General features: G+C 43.1%; 1 protein-coding gene across 1 annotated transcript; it reads right to left on the bottom strand.

Annotated features, from left to right (window-relative positions):
- Positions 1-595: 595 nt before the first annotated feature.
- On the bottom strand, positions 596-3,050 carry si:dkey-242g16.2 (uncharacterized protein LOC336380 homolog). The gene is given in 3 exon segments (XM_034192261.1): positions 596-1,947; positions 2,822-2,892; positions 2,967-3,050. Coding segments are annotated over 2 exon segments (843 nt in total). The 5' UTR covers positions 2,836-2,892; positions 2,967-3,050; the 3' UTR covers positions 596-1,118.
- Between the last annotated feature and the right edge of the window lie 16,889 nt (positions 3,051-19,939).

The raw sequence follows: 19,939 nt of genomic DNA, 5'->3' as shown, positions 1-19,939 counted from the left end.
TCACTTCTCCAATATCAGTCAGAACCAACTTTGGAAGGATGCCAACCAGTTGAGTTCATAGGGTTCTAACAAGGAACATTTAACATGGTCAAAACAATTCTGTCACACTTGTTACCGCACTGGCTTTGATCTGAACACGTCAAACAGACATAATGTAAACATTTACATCAGCCATGGTGTCACCATTGTGCATCCTTCAGATGCTGTCATTTATTGAACATTTGACAAAGAGGACCATTTTTGGACATTTTGGCTTCTATCTTTAGAGATATTCCTGGTAAAAACCAAAGAGGAGACTTAACAAGGCCACCACAAAATTCATGTCCTCTTTCCAGTAGCTTCGTTCAACCGTTTCTAAGACAGGTGGTTTAAAAAAGAGAGATTGAGTGGAGTTGAGTAACGGCATCGGGAGTCGTGCAGTCACTGTGGAGACATCAACACAACTTCCACTGAACAAAACTCTAATCTGCAATGCTTCAGTCCCACCAGTCTCTGAGTGGATCTGAGACCTGACCTCTAAACAACACTCTGGAGGTCAACATTGACTTCAACAGCAGTACTGGCACTGGACCCAAGTAAGTAAGTAAAGAGACTATTTCTGACGACTTTGGGTTTATTCAGCCTGTTTGTTTGTTGGAAATGGCTCAGTAGCTGTAAGTACAAAAGACTAAACACAAAATGATGTCATGTTTTCACATTTCCTCCAGGAGCCCCGTCTCTCAGTCAGGGCCGAAGTGTCACAGTCCAAAAATGCAGCATTTCACAGTGTGGCAGGCTTTAAAACACTGACATTTCACAGATTAAATCACCACTCAAACACCGGGTGTGCTCTACACATTTCAGCAGAATCAACTCTGGAGAGAGATTTCACAAAGTTCATCAAAAAGCAAATTAAATACTAGACAAAACTACAGAAAATGCATTTTGAGTCAACAAATGTTCGAAATCCAAAAATGCATTTCTGTCTTAAAGACTAAATATTTAATGGAACCCAGTTTCCACATTCAGGTTGTGTTCTGCCCTGAATTTTCTCTTTCCGACTCAAAAACCATATCACGTCCCATGTTTACAAAGCGCGGAGCAGCCTCACGAAGCAGCTGCGTCTTGGTTTTTGTGTCCTAGGCCCCTTTTTCCACATAAACTCTATAGTTCTGGCCCATGTTGTCGTCCCAGTGTGCCGCTGTACCAGGACTGGGCCTGAAGGACACATAAAACTCTATTTGGTCCCCTGGATCGATGTCTGGAGGAAAGGATGCATCAAAGACAAAAACATCCACATCCAAACCGCCACAGCGCTGCTGCTGCACAAATGTGCACGGAATGTCATGATGACTCCACCAAGAGTCAAAGGTCACCCTTACGTGCACAGTCTTTCTACCAGCATGGGAGACGCACACTTCACCACTGAGGCAGTCGGCTGTGATTTTGCAGCTCCTCAGTTGCACACGCGCCTGCCGCAGTCATGCCAGGAAAGACTTAAAGTCCAGCAATGGCTGCGGGAAACCAAGCCTCCACTTGTAGTGATGCACCTTACCCGACGACGACGGCTTCGCTCGGAGTTTAGCTGAGGAGGGATTTGTCATGAGTGTGTTAGTAGGTGACGAAGGCTCTGGGTTGAACAGACGCACCGTGGCGAGAGCCAAACCTTTGGCATCTGCAAACACCACACGCTTCTTGATCGGAGCGCCGGTGTCCCTACGGAAACGGCTCCAAGGCTCCGAAGAGGAGGAGGGACGTGATGAAGGAGAAGATAAGGAGAAGTGATGTGGAGAGCAAAGGCTGCTCCTCTGTGGACAGGAGGCGGGCTGGCAGAGGCGCTGGGAGGCTGTCAGAGGCGACGGGGTCAGGAGCTGATAAAGAGACTGCCGCTGGCTCAGCCTCAAACACATGGCGAGGTCAACGGGCGTCACGGCAGCCTGTGGGTGGCCACCGAAAGCAGAGAGCACCCTGGAGAGCAGGAGGAGACAGGGTTAAAAGGAGAGTGCTGCATGAATAATTATGACTGCCACCAATGAGGTCATACATGCAGGTAAAAAAAAAAACTAAACAGGTTTTGGCTCTGAAGAAGCACAAAGACATTTACAAAAACTTTACTGAGCAAAAGTAATCACAAACTGATTATTGATTTTTTTTATTACAAATGGCAAAAAAGTTATAATAATAATAATCTGATACTGATGAAAATTTACACCATGTATTCATTGGATTTTGTAATTAATCATTTTTAGAAACTAGAAAATAATCCAACCTAAATGAAGTATGGGTTTGCTGCATACATAGATATTCTACAATCTTAGTAAGATTACAAAAATGGACCCCCCCCCCCCCCCCAAAAAAAAAAAAAATCCGCATTGATGGAATTTTTCAAATGTGTTGTTTTGACCAAATGCTTCAAAAAGAAATAAAACAAAACACTTTTGTTTTAATGCAGTTGAAAACCAGATTAAAACCAGTTCAAGACATTTCACATTTGTTAAGATTCATAGAAGAGATTATGTTATATCTCAGATTTCAAAGAGATAATGTTGTTTTGGGCCAAATTATTCTTTAAACTCATTTCGTGGCATTGTTTTGCACATAAACATGACTAAAATAAATAAACATGTATACATAAATAAGTAAAACAAAAACATGCATTTGACATTTCTTAATTATTTAAATTTATATTTAATTAATATTTGCAGACTTGTGTCTACAGTCTACACATTTGATGCAGAATACAACATTTTATATAATGCAACAAGTGTGAAAATAATAACTTCTGACATTTGTTGATGCGACGTTATAAAGTTACTAAGAGTTTGACAGCAGTAGCACTTACTTTGTACAGCTCATTTTTGGACTGCAGAAGTCAATGTGCTTTTGAAGACTCCTCAGTAAGCGTACAGCAACCTGCAAGAAGAAAACTTTAAAACATCAATATAGAAACTGGCAACAGTACGTTTAAACAGGAAAGTGACACTGACAGTGTGGAAACCTCCATGGGTTCAGTCAAACAGTGGGCAGATGGAACGCTTCATGACCTGAGTTTGACTGGAGGCTCTCTTCAGTTGATGGGGGGGGGTTTGAACAAGAGGCTGCACCTTTTTTCATATGTGGGAAGAGTCTCATGTTCAAGTCCGCCCACATCAAGCTGCTGCAAGAGAAATGACACACAGCAATGGGTCACTTTCACAAAGCTGAAAGAAATGTTGAACTAAACAGAACTCCAGCTAATCAAAACTTTGAATTACACTGCATACATCGTACACGAGTTTGTATTTATTAGCATGACAAAAATACAAGAAAATAATTAAAAATTTGTTCTGAAATAAATGCAAATTAAACAATTTTAGAAATCGGAATATATAATATTATGCCCACTTCCAGGATTGTCTCCAGGCACAAATCTGCTTCAGAAACATTTCTGCTGCTTTGAAGGTCCCAATGAACACAGTGATTTGGATCCACCAGGACTCTTCCTAGAGCTGGCTGCCCATCTAAACTGAGCGACCAGAGAGAAGGGCTTTAGTCAGGGAGGTGATCAAGAACCCAATGGTTACTCTGTCAGAGCTCCAGCATTCCTCTGTGGAGAGAGGAGAACCATCCAGAAGGACAACCATCTCTGCAGCAATCCACCAATCAGACCTGTATGGTAGAGTGGCCAGACGGAAGCCACTCCTTAGTAAAAGGCACATGGCAGCCGGCCTGGAGTTTGACAAAAGGCACCCGAAGGACTCTCAGACCATGAGAAACAAAATTCTCTGGTCTAATGAGACAAAGATTGAACTCTTTGGCATTAATGTCAGGTGTCATGTTTGTAGGAAACCAGGCACCATCCCTACATTAAAGGATGGTGGTGGCAGCATCATGCTGTGGGGATGTTTTTCAGTGGCAGGAACTGGGAGACTAGTCAGGATTGAGAGAAAGATGAATACAGGAATGTACAGAGACATCCTGGATGAAAACCTGCTCCATAGCGCTCTTGACCTCAGACTGTGGCGATGGTTCATTTTTCAGCAGGACAATGACCCTAAGCACACAGCTAAGATATCAGAGGTGTGGCTTCAGGACAACTCTGTGAATGTCCTTGAGTGGCCCAGCCAGAGCCCAGACCTGAATACAATTGAACATCTCTGGAGAGATCTGAAAACCAACCTGATGGAGCTTGAGAGGTGCTGGAAAGAAGAATGGACAAAACTGCCCAAAGATAGGTGCACCAAGCTTGTGGCATCACATTCAAGAAGACTTGAGGCTGTAATTGCTGCCAAAGGTGTATCAACAAAGTACTGAGCAAAGGGTGTGAATACTTATGTAAATGTGGTTTCTTAATTTGTTATTTTTAATAAATTTGCAAAAAACAAAACAAAACAACAACAACAAAAAACCAAAACCTTTTTTCATGTCGTCATTATGGGGTATTGTGAGTAAAAAAATAAATAAATAAATAATTTACTCCATTTTGGAATAAGGCTGTAACATAAATATGGAAAAAGTGAAGCACTATGAATACTTTACAGTTGCACTGTACTTCGACTCATAAAAATGGATGCAAAAACAAAAAGTGATTTATTAGTTTATTTTTTGTTGAGTATATCTATCTATTCATTTGCTACACTTGAAAAGGAAAGGGGTTGACTAGGAATAAAACACCCAATGACAAACCGAGACTGACTGTGGTTCAGATGTCAACAGTTCGATACCTGGTAAAATATGACAAATAAAGGCCGAACATGCCCCAATCTCAGGGTTACTGAATAGGTAACAGGAACAGGTTGACCTTGTTTCGGGTGTTTTATTAAAACATATTTTTGTGGACTGTGGTCGACATGACAGGTGGCTTGTGTGCGGGCATTAACAATTGAAAACTGCTTTATTTCTTGAGTAATTGTGGATTAACTGGACCTCACATCATCAAGCTACTGATAGCTGCTAAAAGTGCTAATGCTGCTAACATACAAATTAAAAAACAGGAGAATTTCACTTGATCGAAAAAGTGGGGCACAGACTTCTTCTATGAGGACAATTAACCACAAAACATGCTATATTATTACATATATTTGTAAAAAAAAAAAAATACTCATAAAGGATAACCACAGTTGCTCATAACAGCCAGCAGCCACGGCTAGCGGAGCTCTGGACTTGCTTCAGTGTCACACACGTAGGGTTGCCAACTCTCTGAAAAATAAATAAGGGACACCGCACTGGCAGGGCTGACCGGCCCATGGAAATATAGACTGGAATGGACATGCGCGCCTCTATCTATTAGCGTCACTCAGGAGAGGAAGGCCCATTACTAAGGGTGGAAATGTGCAGCTCATCAATAATAAACTGACTGCTTTTTTTGCACTAGCGTCACTATTTCTTAATGGATTTTAATAAATGTAGGCTTGTTTCAAAGCCCTTTGAAAGCTCTTTCCAATGCACCTATGCATGTGTGGGTGAAAAAAAAAACTTTTATGTAAAATGCAGAAATCTGGGGAAATTACAACAAACTGTGCTGCTTTTCTCACTTTATTGTCGCTATTTGTTAACAGATTTTAATAAAAGTAGGCTTGTTTTAAAGCCCTTTAATTGCTCTTTCTAATGAACCCATACATGTCTAGGTAGAAAAAAATGTTTTATGTAAAGTGTGGAAATTTGTGGAAAATATTCCATTCTGTTCATTTACTGTGATTTTTTTTTTCCTGTCATCATAATTCTCGAAGGATTTTTATAAATGACGCTTGTAAGTTGTATTCATGCTAATTAAAAGGTCTAACGAACCCATACATGTCTGGATGAAAAATTCTTATGTATTAAAATATTAATCTGAAGTATGCCTTGCCATTGTGCTCATTTATCTTGCTGCTTTTTCCACTGTAATATTACTGCTAGTCTTTTAATGACAACAACATATATATGATTTTTACTAACATTTTATTACAAGTAGACATAAAGCCATTCAGAATTTATGACTTTTGACCCTCAGTCAGGGTAAAAAGTAACTCCTCCATCCCCTCCAACCACACTGTTAAAATTTAAATGCCTCCTGTGACCACCATGTACATATCATATTAAACAACAGCTGCAAGTATATATATATAGACATAAATATATTTAAACATTTTTGTTTCCGCACGTGAACGCAGCTTAATGAAAAGAACTTATGGTGTTGAGTTATAGTCTCAGTATACTGACATTAAATTGCAGCATAACAACTTTAAAATAGACATTTGTTTTACATAATTACATTAAGGCTGTTATGTGTCGACGCGGGTTGAGGAGCGGACCTGCGTCAGACGGAACCCAGCGCTACAAATAACCAGAAAAGCGGTTCCAAAAACAATATATTTATTTCACCGCTGGTGCATAAAAAGTGTAAAAACAAAAATAGCGGCCTTCTGGTGGAGTGACTGTTGGCACGCTCTCCAGCGCCCGTAAGGATCAAAGCCCGGCGCTCCTGGACCCACTACCACCGCCAAACACCCCCCAGGTGGACACGACAAACTGACTGACTGAAGCAAAGAAGAGGTGAGGTAAGTCAGCAGTTACAACAATATCTTTCAAAAGACACACGCTATCAGCAACACATTCAGGTCTGTATCTTTTTTAACTTTATGCAAATGAGCAGCTTCTCACAACAGGTGGAGGACCACTTATCCGCACGCCACAGCAGTGAGAAGCAAGCTGCACGATTCTCATCACAATTCAAGTATACTGTGTAACAAAACACCAAGTTACTATCAACAATTAGTCAAACACTTAATCACCTTTGATGTGTGCTGACAGCATGTGTCCTCACCCTTCCCTGCTTCACGGGCTCGATGTGTCAAACCCAGGCGCGGTCCTCAGTGTCTCACAAACGAACATCACAAGGTCGAGTTCCCGGCAGTTCTGCTTGACTCACACATGACTTAAATGCAGAACGCCATCCAATTATCTGCTTCAGCTGAAAGTCTTTAAGGTTGCATGTGAGCACCATTCACAGGTGCTGCACATGATGTTGATGAGGGTGAAGACTCATCAGCCAGCACCTTCTCCACAGACAAATCAGTTTCCATGCCACCTGAAGAGCAAAGAAAAGAAAAGAACACCAAAATATCCAGCCACACCCCCCAACACACAACAGTACCCCCCCATCAACGGGAAGCCTCCCGGCGACCGAACAGACCAGGCCCGACAACAGCACGTCCCTCCGGGGTCCACGTCAGGAAGCAGACAGCACCACGCTCCTAAGGTCCACCACAGACAGCAGGACAGGCACCGCAGCTGGAAGGCTGGCTGGTATCAACAAAAGCCCCAAAACATTCCCCAGTACAATTCAACACACAGAAAAAAACATAAAACCCACCCAAAACCCCCCCCAGGGGACCGTCCCATCAAACCCCGGGAAGAAAAGAAAAACTCCCAAACGCAAAAACCCAACACAGCCCCACAAACACAATACAAACGTAAATGCATAAAAGAAAAATAAACAACCCCCCCAGAATGACCTGTAGAGCCCAACCCCCCCCCAGAAGGCCTTCATCGCCAGTTCCAGGAGGAACAGCCAGAACCATAATCCCACAAAGGTCCCCAGGTGTACATGGAGCAAACGGCACCCCCCAGAGGACCGTACCATCAACCCCAGGAGGTACCCTCCCCACAACCCCGGGACCCCAGACCCGGTCACACTTGGCTAGTTGGCCCCAAGCCAATTCCCCCCCAGAGGACCGTCCCATCAACCCTGGAGGTGGAACCCGGAAGGAAACAGAACAAAATCAAAAATCAACCCCCGGAGGACTACCAAAAACAACCCCGGGGGGATATAAAACGACCGTAAACCTTGTTACCCTCCCCGGCACCCCGAAAGACCCCGGGTCCCTCCCAGAGCCCCTCAGTGGCTCAACTTTGGCGAACGGCTCAAAACATTAAGCCGGAGAAGGGAACAAGAAAAAACTAACCCAGCTCCAACCCCAAGGCGCAGCGGAGAACCGGAAATACGTCCGGTGCCCCAACTCAACCATACCCCAGCCTCTCGGGAGGGGTGGAACTACCGAAATGGCGAACGGCAACAGATCGGCCCACCCCTCTGACTGAGGTAAGTCTCCGCTGCACCACACCCCGGCAACACCAATGACGAACGGTACAAAGGCTCACCGAGGCTGGAGTGGAACCGGGCCCTAACCAAACCAAGAAAAACGCCTCTAACACCCCCCCCCCCCCCCCCCAGGTGCAGAGGTCTTCTGAGAATGCTCAGCGTGACCAACCTTCACCACCCCACAACCCACAAGACAAACGGTCTTGGGGCAAGTGAGGTTGGGGTTAGGGATGTAGAGAAATAAAAAAACAACAAAATAAAACGACCCAACAACCCAAACAGAAAATACCTAAAAACACATAAAAATTAACAATGACGTGAGCCCAGGCGGACTTCTAACCGCCTAACAGTCACTCCACCAGATACGCCTCTGACTCCCCAAACAATTATAACCCCTATTTAAAGAAAACAAAACATTTACTCGTGCTAGATTTTTTTTTTTTTTTTTTTTTATGTGTGTTATTTTGCCTCTCCCAGAACACTTGGAGATACGTCACCATTATTTCTCTTGACGCTTATATGTCGGGGCAATACAGTAATCTCTGCTCGTCCAAGCTGCATGGGCTCGTCAACAGGAGGAGCCAGAGGTCCCGTCAGAGGAGCCTCAGTGGGGCGAAGAAGAGGCGGCCCAGATCTGTGTCGGGGAAAGCCCCGAGACGAAAAAACCCGATCTGATGGGCATCCTCTCTCGCGTCCACGCTCCTTCATCCGATCATCTAGACGAATCACCAACGATATTAGCTCATCTAAATCGTTTGGCTCGTCACGGACTGCCGGCTCGTCTTTTAATGACTCATTTAACCCATCTACAAACATTCCTCGTAAAGCTGCGGCATTCCAACCTGACTGAGCAGAAACCAGAGAACATTGCATCACCGCACAAGGCTCCGGACGACAAACAATCGGTTCGGACGCCGAATCTCTGGGTGACGGAGCTATCTGCACTAGTATCGATGGTGCCGCAGCTGGAGCAGCAGGAAGCGGAACGGCTTGCGCTGCAAGCTCCGTAACACGGGCGTCTGTTTGTTTAATTTGGTTTGCGAGATGCTGTAATTGCTCCCATATTTTCTCCAAGTGTTCTTGAACTTTTTCGGCAAAAGGAACCGCCTCTGCCGCTGGGTCCATTATGGAATGGCCGGGAACTACTGTTATGTGTCGACGCGGGTTGAGGAGCGGACCTGCGTCAGACGGAACCCAGCGCTACAAATAACCAGAAAAGCGGTTCCAAAAACAATATATTTATTTCACCGCTGGTGCATAAAAAGTGTAAAAACAAAAATAGCGTCCTTCTGGTGGAGTGAAGGCTGGCACGCTCTCCAGCGCCCGTAAGGATCTAAGCCCGGCGTTCCTGGACCCACTACCACCGCCAAACACCCCCCAGGTGGACACGACAAACTGACTCTCTGTGAAGCAAAGAAGAGGTGAGGTAAGTCAGCAGTTACAACAATATCTGTCAAAAGACACACGCTATCAGCAACACATTCAGGTCTGTATCTTTTTTAACTTTATGCAAATGAGCAGCTTCTCACAACAGGTGGAGGATCACTTATCCGCACGCCACAGCAGTGAGAAGCAAACTGCACAATTCTCATCACAATTCAAGTATACTGTGTAACAAAACACCAAGTTACTATCAACAATTAGTCAAACACTTAATCACCTTTGATGTGTGCTGACAGCATGTGTCCTCACCCTTCCCTGCTTCACGGGCTCGATGTGTCAAACCCAGGCGCGGTCCTCAGCGTCTCACAAACGAACATCACAAGGTCGAGTTCCCGGCAGTTCTGCTTGAATCACACATGACTTAAATGCAGAACGCCATCCAATTATCTGCTTCAGCTGAAAGTCTTTAAGGTTGCATGTGAGCACCATTCACAGGTGCTGCACATGATGTTGATGAGGGTGAAGGATTCTTCAGCCAGCACCTTCTCCACAGACAAATCAGTTTCCATGCCACCTGAAGAGCAAAGAAAAGAAAAGAACACCAAAATATCCAGCCACACCCCCCAACACACAACAAAGGCTCTTGTACAGTTCATTTTAGTATTGGAGAATTTGTTTTTGTGGTTCGTGCAGTTGATGATGAAACACTGGCTGCCTTTTTTCTCCTCATATCGCTTCTGTTTAACAGGATCAAGGTCTCTCTCCACCCTCAGTAATGGCCGTCGTGGGGCACGCCGCTAGTCACGTGACGTCCATTCCAGTCTCTATTTCCATGGACCGGCCAACTGACCATTGCCTTCACCCTTCCCAGCGTGTGTGTGACTTGACCCTGAATTTAAGTAGATGCACACATGCATTTGTTATGATATGAACATGCGGAAAACAAATTATTATTTAGCAATTTATTTTTAGTGCAAAATAAATTTTCACTCACAATTTCAATATGAGCATCCTGTCCTGCTTCAAAATATATATAAAAAAATTTATTTAAAAATAAATCTTTCTCTGTCGTGTTATTGCTTAAGAGTGTATAAATTAACAAAAAAAAATATCATCCAAAACAATGTAACAGTGAAAGTCTGAAAAAGTAGACAATACTTACAATACTTATAGCTGTTGTCGCGCACCTTTTCCACCCAGCCATTTTCCTTTTCCCATTTGCCCATGTATTTTTGCTTTCTTTTTTGTTTTGTTTTTTTCGAGGAGGAGTAACGACGTTACAGACATTGCTGTTCGTAGGCGTATCTGCAGTGCCAGTGTCGGTGTCCGTGTCGGTATCAGCCATGCTGATTTGTTATGGTCGTCCGACGACCGTCGTCGGCTCATGATTCTCGTCCGGGATCTTCTTGCGAGCAGATGTCCCTCAACCAATGAGATAAGAGTGATTCTGTATCGTCAACTCGTGTCTGTCAGCTCATTGGTGAAGAGCAGGAGAGAGGCTGGGATCAAATTTACCGTAAGTTTCCATATAAAGCGCAAGTCAATTCCACTGACATTTTACAGACTTTTTGATTCTCACAGAAATACGGGACAAACTGCGTCCCGTTTCAGGTCAATACGGAACGCACACTCTTATTTCCAAATAAGGGACGATTCCGTTTTTCAAGGGACGGTTGGCAACCCTACACACACGGTCACCCAAAGTGACTCCGCACAACTTTATAGTTTAAAATATGTTCAAGTTATGAAGTACGAAAAATAAATTCTCTCGCTTATGGAGACCAAAAACCATTTTTTGGGGGGACCAGACTATCAGTAAAGTAATTCCCTTTGGCTTCGCCCTCATTTTCACTCAAGGTCGCCGCAGCAGATCTGAAGTGGATCTGCATGTTGATTTGGCACACGTTTTATGCCAGATTCCCTTTCTGATGCAAATCCACATTACATGTAGGATGGGCAGGGCTGGACTTGAACTGGGAACCTTTATTTCTCCCCTAAAGTTAGACATTTAACATGGGCTTCTATGCAAATCTGCCCAGGGCCGTGCAAGGAGCTGCAACCTTTTCCTCTTCTTGGTGGCTTCATTTTTGATGGCCAGAAGTTGAAAATCAAGCTAAGGTGATGCCTAAGTCCTCACAACCGTGCAGTTAGATGCACAACTTGTCTGGTCTGCTTCAGGTTTTTCCCTGTAAAATAAAAAGGTTCTTGAGATTCTTTCCAACCATTTTCAACAAAGTGCTTGCACATGGGGCAGATAAGGTTTCTAATGTTGCAGGGTGACTGCGGCGCAGGTGTCAGCGATTCAATTGCAGGCTCCCATTCTGTGAGTTCAGAGATGAGAATGATTTGAGATTTTCAGCGAGTTTTGTCGGGAAACCCACCACCTCCTGTGGCAGCTTGGGGTCACCACAGGATTTGGCAGGATTTTTAGATGATGGAGTCCTGGCACAACTCCAGACATAGAGAGATTTGTCACAGATGGGCTTTGAACCACCGTCCTACAAACTGAGGTAAGATGTTCCCACTACTCCTCCATACCACATACTTGGATCACATCCAGATCATTCAGTTCTGACTACTCAGACAGTATCACTGAGTCACAACCTCATCGGGTTCATATGTTGTAAAATAGTGACATTATGTATTCAATTTATTTCATTTATATAGCGCCAAAGCACAACAAAGTTGCCCCAAGGCGCTTCACACAAGTAAGGTCTAACCTTACCAACTCCAGTCGTGTTAACAAATACAAAACTATGAGGAAATCATTTTCCTTCAGCAAAATGAAACTATGCAAATTGCTGACAACAGGTTCAGACTCGGAGCAAACGGTTCTACTGTTTGGCTTCAGGTAACTGTTACACTCCCCCCCCCCCCCAACACACTCATTATATAATCTTGGCTATGTGTTTACTCAACAGGTGAATTTTCCAGCATGCTCATTCAAATCACATTCTTTGCAGCAGTTTTAATGACCTGATGTTTTGTAACTCAGCAGTGAGTCTTGTTTTAACAATCTGGTCTGGTCAAACAACTGGTCTGTCCTCACTTCCTGAAAGTAAACATCTCTCTCTGGCAGCCAGGTGAGACGTGGGCGTTACTTTAAAGCTGAGGGCTGCAGCAACTGGAAAACACTGAGGCTCAGTGAACACAGCTCACATGGCTTTTGTGTCGTTTCGAACTTTCCCTCGCAGCCGAATTAGCACACCTTCTCCAAGTCTCCTGAGGTAACCTCTTATTTGATGCAAAGCCATCAAGGTTATAAGGATCCATCTATCCATCCAACAATCCATTCATCATTTATACCCGCTTACTCCAATTAAGGGTCATAGGGGGCTGGATCCTGTCCAACCCAGTCTGATGGCAGTTCGTGGGACTGTTATGATAAGTACATTAAATCTATGGGTTCGTGATGGGGCGGTACAAAAATGGGGCGTTTTTCATAACGGGGCACAAAAACTGCCTGCTTTTTATGCCCCGTTATGAAAAACGCCCCATTTTCGTGAAACTGGGCTGTCCTATCCCAGCAATCATAGGGGATGAGGCAGAGTACACCATGGACAGGATGCCAGTCTGTCACAGGGCCACATATAGACAAACAATATTTGCACCCACACACACCTACGGACAATTTAGAGTCTCCAGTTCACCTAATCTGCATGTCTTTTGGATGTTGACAGCTGGATGTCTTTGTCATTAGGTTTTTCTGAAGGATCTTTGACTATACGCATGGGTTCTCTCCAGATGTTCTGGCCTGGCAAAGGCATCCATGTGACGAGACTTCATCCATCCAAGTGACTAGACTTAGATACTGAGTAATGTCGTGAAGTAGTCAAGACATTACCCAGTATCTAGTCCATGCAAGCCCTGAAGACAGTGGGAATCAGAACACATCCCTGACAAATGCAAAAATCAATTAGGAGACAGATTCTGTCCCTATTTTAGACAGTACTCACCATACCTACATACAGGCCATCTGTCATGTCCAACACATCATTGGGGATCCCACAAATTCTAAATATGTCCCAAAATAGCCCACTCAACAGAAAAATGCTTTGTGAAAGTCAACATTGGCTGCAAAGAAGTAATGCTGATATTCATACTTACATTCAATAAACACTTCAGAGCTCTGATTCAGTTGATGGTTGACCTCTTTGGCACAAAACCAGACTTGTGGTTAAGCAGGAAGCATCTGGCACTGAATCAGGTTGAGAGTGACCCTATCCTGCAACAGCCAGCAGTGTTATGGCCCTGTAGTTGCAGTGAGATGGACAGCTAGTCCTTTCTTCCAGTCTGTTGGGATGATACCTCCCTCTACATGCAATGCCCAGAGAACACAGTCTTCTCCCCACCTGGAAGAGTACATCACAGTTCTCCTCAGCTTTACCAGACAGCAGCTGTTTCACCACATTTGGAGTCTCATTTGGATTTGGTGACTCACAGCCAGCTGGTAGACTAACCTCTGGAACCCTGACATCAGAGCTGCTCAACATCCTGGCAGGAGGATCAGTCTTAAACCACCAAAATCCACCCAAATAAAGCCACCAAAAGCAACTGGCCCAACAGACCATCTGTCAAGACTAAAAACAAACAACTGCAGATCACATTTTTTAAACAAACATCTGACCTCCCTGTCTTTTAAACAGTTTGTTTCATGATCCATTATTGCTTTTCTCTTAAGAGTGTGAAGTTTGCACACCTGTGGATGCCGATGGACTGATACCTGCTTCACTTTCCCCACTGAGCCCATACACCGAGGCGGTGAGCAAGACTGAGCACAGCATCTGCTGTCATCATGTCTGTCTGCAGGTGAACATACCAGCTCCTTGTCCTGAGGCCAACACAGGTTGCTGTGATACCACGCTCAAGAATATTGCAACAACAAGCCTGTTTTTGTGGGTGTGAGGTAAGAACATTCCTTTCCGTGCTTACTTGCACATACTCCAGTTTGTCCTAGATTATCTGAACATCTAAAACCACCTCAAAGGTCAACATTCTTCACCAAAATCTACACAGTACATCTTTTGATTTACATTGTTTCCTGAATGTTGAAAATCTTAAAACATATATTATGTAAATGTTCTATGTTGACATCATGTTCACCATAACTGACAAGCTGAAAAAGAAAAACCACTGAAGGAGTAATTTCCAGCAGCTGTTGTTGACACTGTGCTTGCTCACGGGGTAGGTAAAGTCTAGACCTACTTGTCTACTGACTTTATTTGTACTGCTCCAAATCATTACATACATCACTTTCTGCTGTGATGTAATACAAATGTTGCTCAGCTTAAACTAACATAACTTATTTACAACATCTTGAAGACAGTTTTTAGAATCAAAAAGGCCCACCATCACAGGACTGCTCTGACTGATCCATAAGATCTTCTTCAGCCAACCTTTTCCAACCTCAACAATTCTGAGGCCCACTTTCAAAATTGATGGGCCCACCCAAACCTTTAATCATATATTTCATCAACATAACAGTAACATTAAATATTTCCATATGTTAGGTTAAAGTAGGTCAGATAAATGAAGAATGGGTTTTTAAATCCCATAACTTTATTATTATGTCATCAATTATTATTATTATTATTATTATTATTATTATTATTATTATTATTATGTGTTTACATTTGTTTTTAAATAATTTTTGAGGAAATTTAACTTCATTACAAAATTGAAGTTCAATTCTTTAAATTTTATTTTGAAGGACCTCTCACGGCCCATATGCAGTGTCTTCACAACCAGATAAATGAAGAATTACCCAAAATGTAAATCCCATGATCTTATTACATTTAAAAAAAAATAATTTTAGGCCAATTTAACTTTATTACAAATTTGAGAAATCACCTTTCATGGCCCACCAGGGGTCACATCCCACACTTTGGAAGTAACTGCTTTAAAATAATGTTTACATACAGCAAAGTGATCAGCAGAGGGTGTGCACCCCATTTTCAAAAGTCAAGATTTTTTTTTTTTTTTTTTTTTTTGGTATGCTAGCACTACAACCCCTGGCAAAAATTATGGAATCACCGGCCTCGGAGGATGTTCATTCAGTTGTTTAATTTTGTAGAAAAAAAGCAGATCACAGACATGACACAAAACTAAAGTCATTTCAAATGGCAACTTTCTGGCTTTAAGAAACACTATAAGAAATGAAGAAAAAAAGATTGTGGCAGTCAGTAATGGTTACTTTTTTAGACCAAGCAGAGGAAAAAAATATGGAATCACTCAATTCTGAGGAAAAAATTATGGAACCACCCTGTAAATTTTCATCCCCAAAACTAACACCTGCATCATATCAGATCTGCTCGTTAGTCTGCATCTAAAAAGGAGTGAACACACCTTGGAGAGCTGTTGCACCAAGTGGACTGACATGAATCATGGCTCCAACACGAGAGATGTCAATTGAAACAAAGGAGAGGATTATCAAACTCTTAAAAGAGAGTAAATCATCACGCAATGTTGCAAAAGATGTTGGTTGTTCACAGTCAGCTGTGTCTAAACTGATGACCAAATACAAACAACATGGGAAGGTTGTTAAAGGCAAACATACTGGTAGACCAAGGAAGACATCAAAGCGTCAAGACAGAAAACTTAAAGCAATATGTCTCAAAAATCGAAAAATGTACAACAAAACAAATGAGGAACGAATGGGAGGAAACTGGAGTCAACGTCTGTGACCGAACTGTAAGAAACCGCCTAAAGGAAATGGGATTTACATACAGAAAAGCTAAACGAAAGGCATCATTAACACCTAAACAGAAAAAAACAAGGTTACAATGGGCTAAGGAAAAGCAATTGTGGACTGTGGGTGACTGGATGAAAGTCATATTCAGTGATGAATCTCGAATCTGCACTGGGCAAGGTGATGATGCTGAAACCTTTGTTTGGTGCCTTTCCAATGAGATTTATAAAGATGACTGCCTGAAGAGAACATGTAAATTTCTACAGTCATTGATGATATGGGGCTGAACGTCAGGTAAAGGCACTGGGGAGATGGCTGTCATTACATCATCAATAAATGCACAAGTTTATGTTGATATTTTGGACAATTGAAAGGATGTTTGGCGATGATGAAATCATTTTTCAAGATGATAATGCATCTTGCCATAGAGCAAAAACTGCAAAAACATTCCTTGCAAAAAGACACATAGGGTCAATGTCAATGAGCAGATCTGATTTGATGCAGGTGTTAATTTGGGGGATGAAAATTTACAGGGTGATTCCATAATTTTTTCTTCAGAATTGAGTGATTCCATATTTTTTTCCTCTGCTTGGTCTAAAAAAGTAACCGTTACTGACTGCCACAATCTTTTTTTCTTGATTTCTTATATTGTTTCTTAAAGCCAGAAAGTTGCCATTTGAAATGACTTTAGTTTTGTGTCATGTCTGTGATCTGCTTTTTTTTCTACAAAATTAAACAACTGAATGAACATCCTCTGAGGCCGGTGATTCCATAATTTTTGCCAGGGGTTGTATTTAAAAGAGTTTTCTTCTCAAACAACTCTGTCCAGAAACCAGAACTGCAAAAGACAAACAAGATAAGAAGATCAACTTTATTCTTCCCGAAGGACATTATTTTTTTTTGCCACAGTAATGAAACAGTAAACAGTGAACAATGTTTTTTGTAAAATGACTGGAAGACATTTGCACAAGATGTTCAACAATATTGCACATAACTCTGAGTAACTAAACTCAGAATAAATCTGTTATGTATTCATCCTACAGAAGGGGGAGGAATTATACAGTCTGATTGCCACAGGTAGGAAAGACCTCCTGTGGCATTCTGTGGTGCACCTCGGTGGTCTCAGTCTATGGCTGAAGGTGCTCTGACAGAATGTCAGTGTGGCATGCAGGGGCGGGAGGTGTTGTCCGGGATGCTGAGCAGTTTCCTCAACATCCTCCTCTCTGACATCTCCACCGCAGAGTCCAGCTCAACCCCCAGGACAGAGCCAGGTCTCCTAAATGGTAAATGGTAAATGGACTGCATTTATATAGCGCTTTTCCATCTGCATCAGACACTCAAAGCGCTTTACAATTATGCCTCACATTCACCCTGATGTCAGGGGTGTAGTGAGTACAAGGTGCTCACTACACACTGGGAGCAATAGGGGATTAAAGGCCTTGCCCAAGGGCCCTTAGTGATTTTCCAGTCAGGTGGGGATTTGAACCCATGATCTTCTGGACTCAAGCCCAACACCTTAACCACTAGACCATCACCTCCCCTCCCCATCCACCTCTCCTGATGAGCTTGCTGAGTCTGTCAACTGCCTTCAGTCTGCTGTTCCAGCACACAACAGCTCAGAAGATGATGCTGGAGACCACAGAGTGATAAAACATCTGCAATAAATTTCTGCAGCATTGAAAAGTCTGAGCCTCCTGAGGCCATACAGTTGGCTCTGACCTTTCTTACAGACAGCATCTGTTTTTATAGTCCAATCCAGTTTGCTGTCTATGTGGACACCCATGTACTTGTCGTAGTCCACAATGTCCACCTCTGTTCCTTTGATGGTAACAGGGTTCGGACGGGTCTTCTATCTTCTGAAGTCCACCACCAGCTCCATCTTAGAAACGTGGAACTGCAGGTGGTTGAGTCCACACCACTCCACAAACCTGTCCACCACACTCCTGTACTCAGCCTCCTGGTCACTGCTGATACATACAGCCCACAATGGCAGAGTTGTCCGAAAACATCTGCAGGTGGCAGGACACCAGAAGCTGAAGTCTGAGGTGTAGAGTGATCAAGTGATAGAGTGTAGAGTGGTCACGGACGATTTGTTATTGGGGTAATGGCGCACAGTCTTGGTTGAGATGATACTGTCTGTACAGACGTTGATATAATCCGTTATGCAGTTCGTAATACTTTCGATATCGTAATACTTTCGATCACAGAACACACCCCAGTTGGTCACGTCAACACATCCACAAAGACTGTCTCCTGGGACCACCTCCATACCACTCTGGTGATCACAGGTTGTCAGCGAACTGCAGGGATGTAAATTGGCTCTAAATAGACCAGGTGATGGTCCGCTTAGCTGAGCGCGGGGGGGCGGGGGGGCTGTGGCACTGTATGCTTCCTTGACATTAGCATACAGCAAGTCTATAGTCTTAATGTCACTTCTTTTACAAGAAACTGCTTGAAAGTGGGAAGGGATGTTGAAAGGGTAACATGATTAAAATCCCCAGAGATGGCAATGAAAGCACTGGGGTGCAGCGTCTGTAGCCTCGCCATCGCTGAGGTGATGACATCACTGGCCAGCGACATGTCTGCCGCTGGTAGGATGGAAACAATGAGGACAATGTAGTGTGAAAGCTCCCTCGGCAAACACTAAGGACGAAGACTCACTGCCAGCAGTTCCATGTCTGGATTACACACGAGCTCCTTCACTGTAGCGTGTTCTGGATTGTGTCACTTGTTGTTTATGTAGACAGTGATTCCCCAACCTTGCCTTTCCTGTCAGCACAGCTCCGGTCCGTTCACACCACCTGAAAGCTGGGTAAACTCACTACAGAGTCTGTTATGCTGTTATGCAGCCATGTCTCCATGAAACACAAGACTGAGCCTTCACGAAACACACTGTCGCTCCTCTCAAGTGATGTTAATTGGTCTGTTGTTCACCAATAATCTTACATTCCCCATCACAACAGAAGGAAGAAATGGACGGTATCAAATCTTCGTTTTCCAGCATCTCCTCCCAGCTCTACAGATCCAGTATTTCCACCACAGTTCATGTCTTTCCCTGTTTGGGCCACTGCGTCGGAGCTCGGAGCTCAATCAGCTGCTCCCTCGTGTAGACACAGAAGTCCTGGTGCTGCCCCACCATGGCCAGGACACCGCACGGGAAAGGTACTCCAGACACCAAGGAAATGATAAATAACTAGTGAAGCAGCATGTATTCACTGGTTAATAAATTAATAAAAAATATTCATTAAATGAAAGTAGAAGAAAAAAGTAAACAGTGGTTAAAAGACACAATGACGAGGAGACTCTGGTAGGCAGCCGACCGCAACAGCACCAGCTTGAAAAAAAAAAGAAATGACAGTCCAACATCCCCCAATCTACCATTTTTACAATTTCTTTGCATGATTTTTTTCCCCAGATTTGCATTTATATTCTGTCAGAATCATTGTGATTTTTAACAAACAATTTCTGCTGTTTGTTCAGTCTACTGAACCGTGTGTGTGATAAAACAGACCTCATTATTCCGTTTTTACTACATTTGCCTGATTTCTCTTCGTTTCTGTGCATGTAAACACTCCTCAGGCACAAGTGCCGCTCAAGTCATTAATACCGGTTCAACTGGAATCTTAAAAAGGCAGTTTGTTTTCATAATGATTATTACCTCTGGCAGGGAAGTGATAGTTTTTTACTCATTTCTTTGTTGATAAAACTTAGTCTGACTTGGATTACAACTAATCAGGAATACTCAAACACCAATAAACATCTTTTCATGGTTTTCAGTGGAAACAGGGACTCTTTGTCCTTATTTTACACTGTAAACCCGAATGCAC

This window comes from Thalassophryne amazonica, chromosome 17 (assembly GCF_902500255.1).
Source record: "Thalassophryne amazonica chromosome 17, fThaAma1.1, whole genome shotgun sequence".
Taxonomy (NCBI): Eukaryota; Metazoa; Chordata; class Actinopteri; order Batrachoidiformes; family Batrachoididae; genus Thalassophryne; species Thalassophryne amazonica.
Note: the sequence above shows the minus strand (reverse complement) of the source record. Positions and strands in the feature narration are given on the sequence as shown.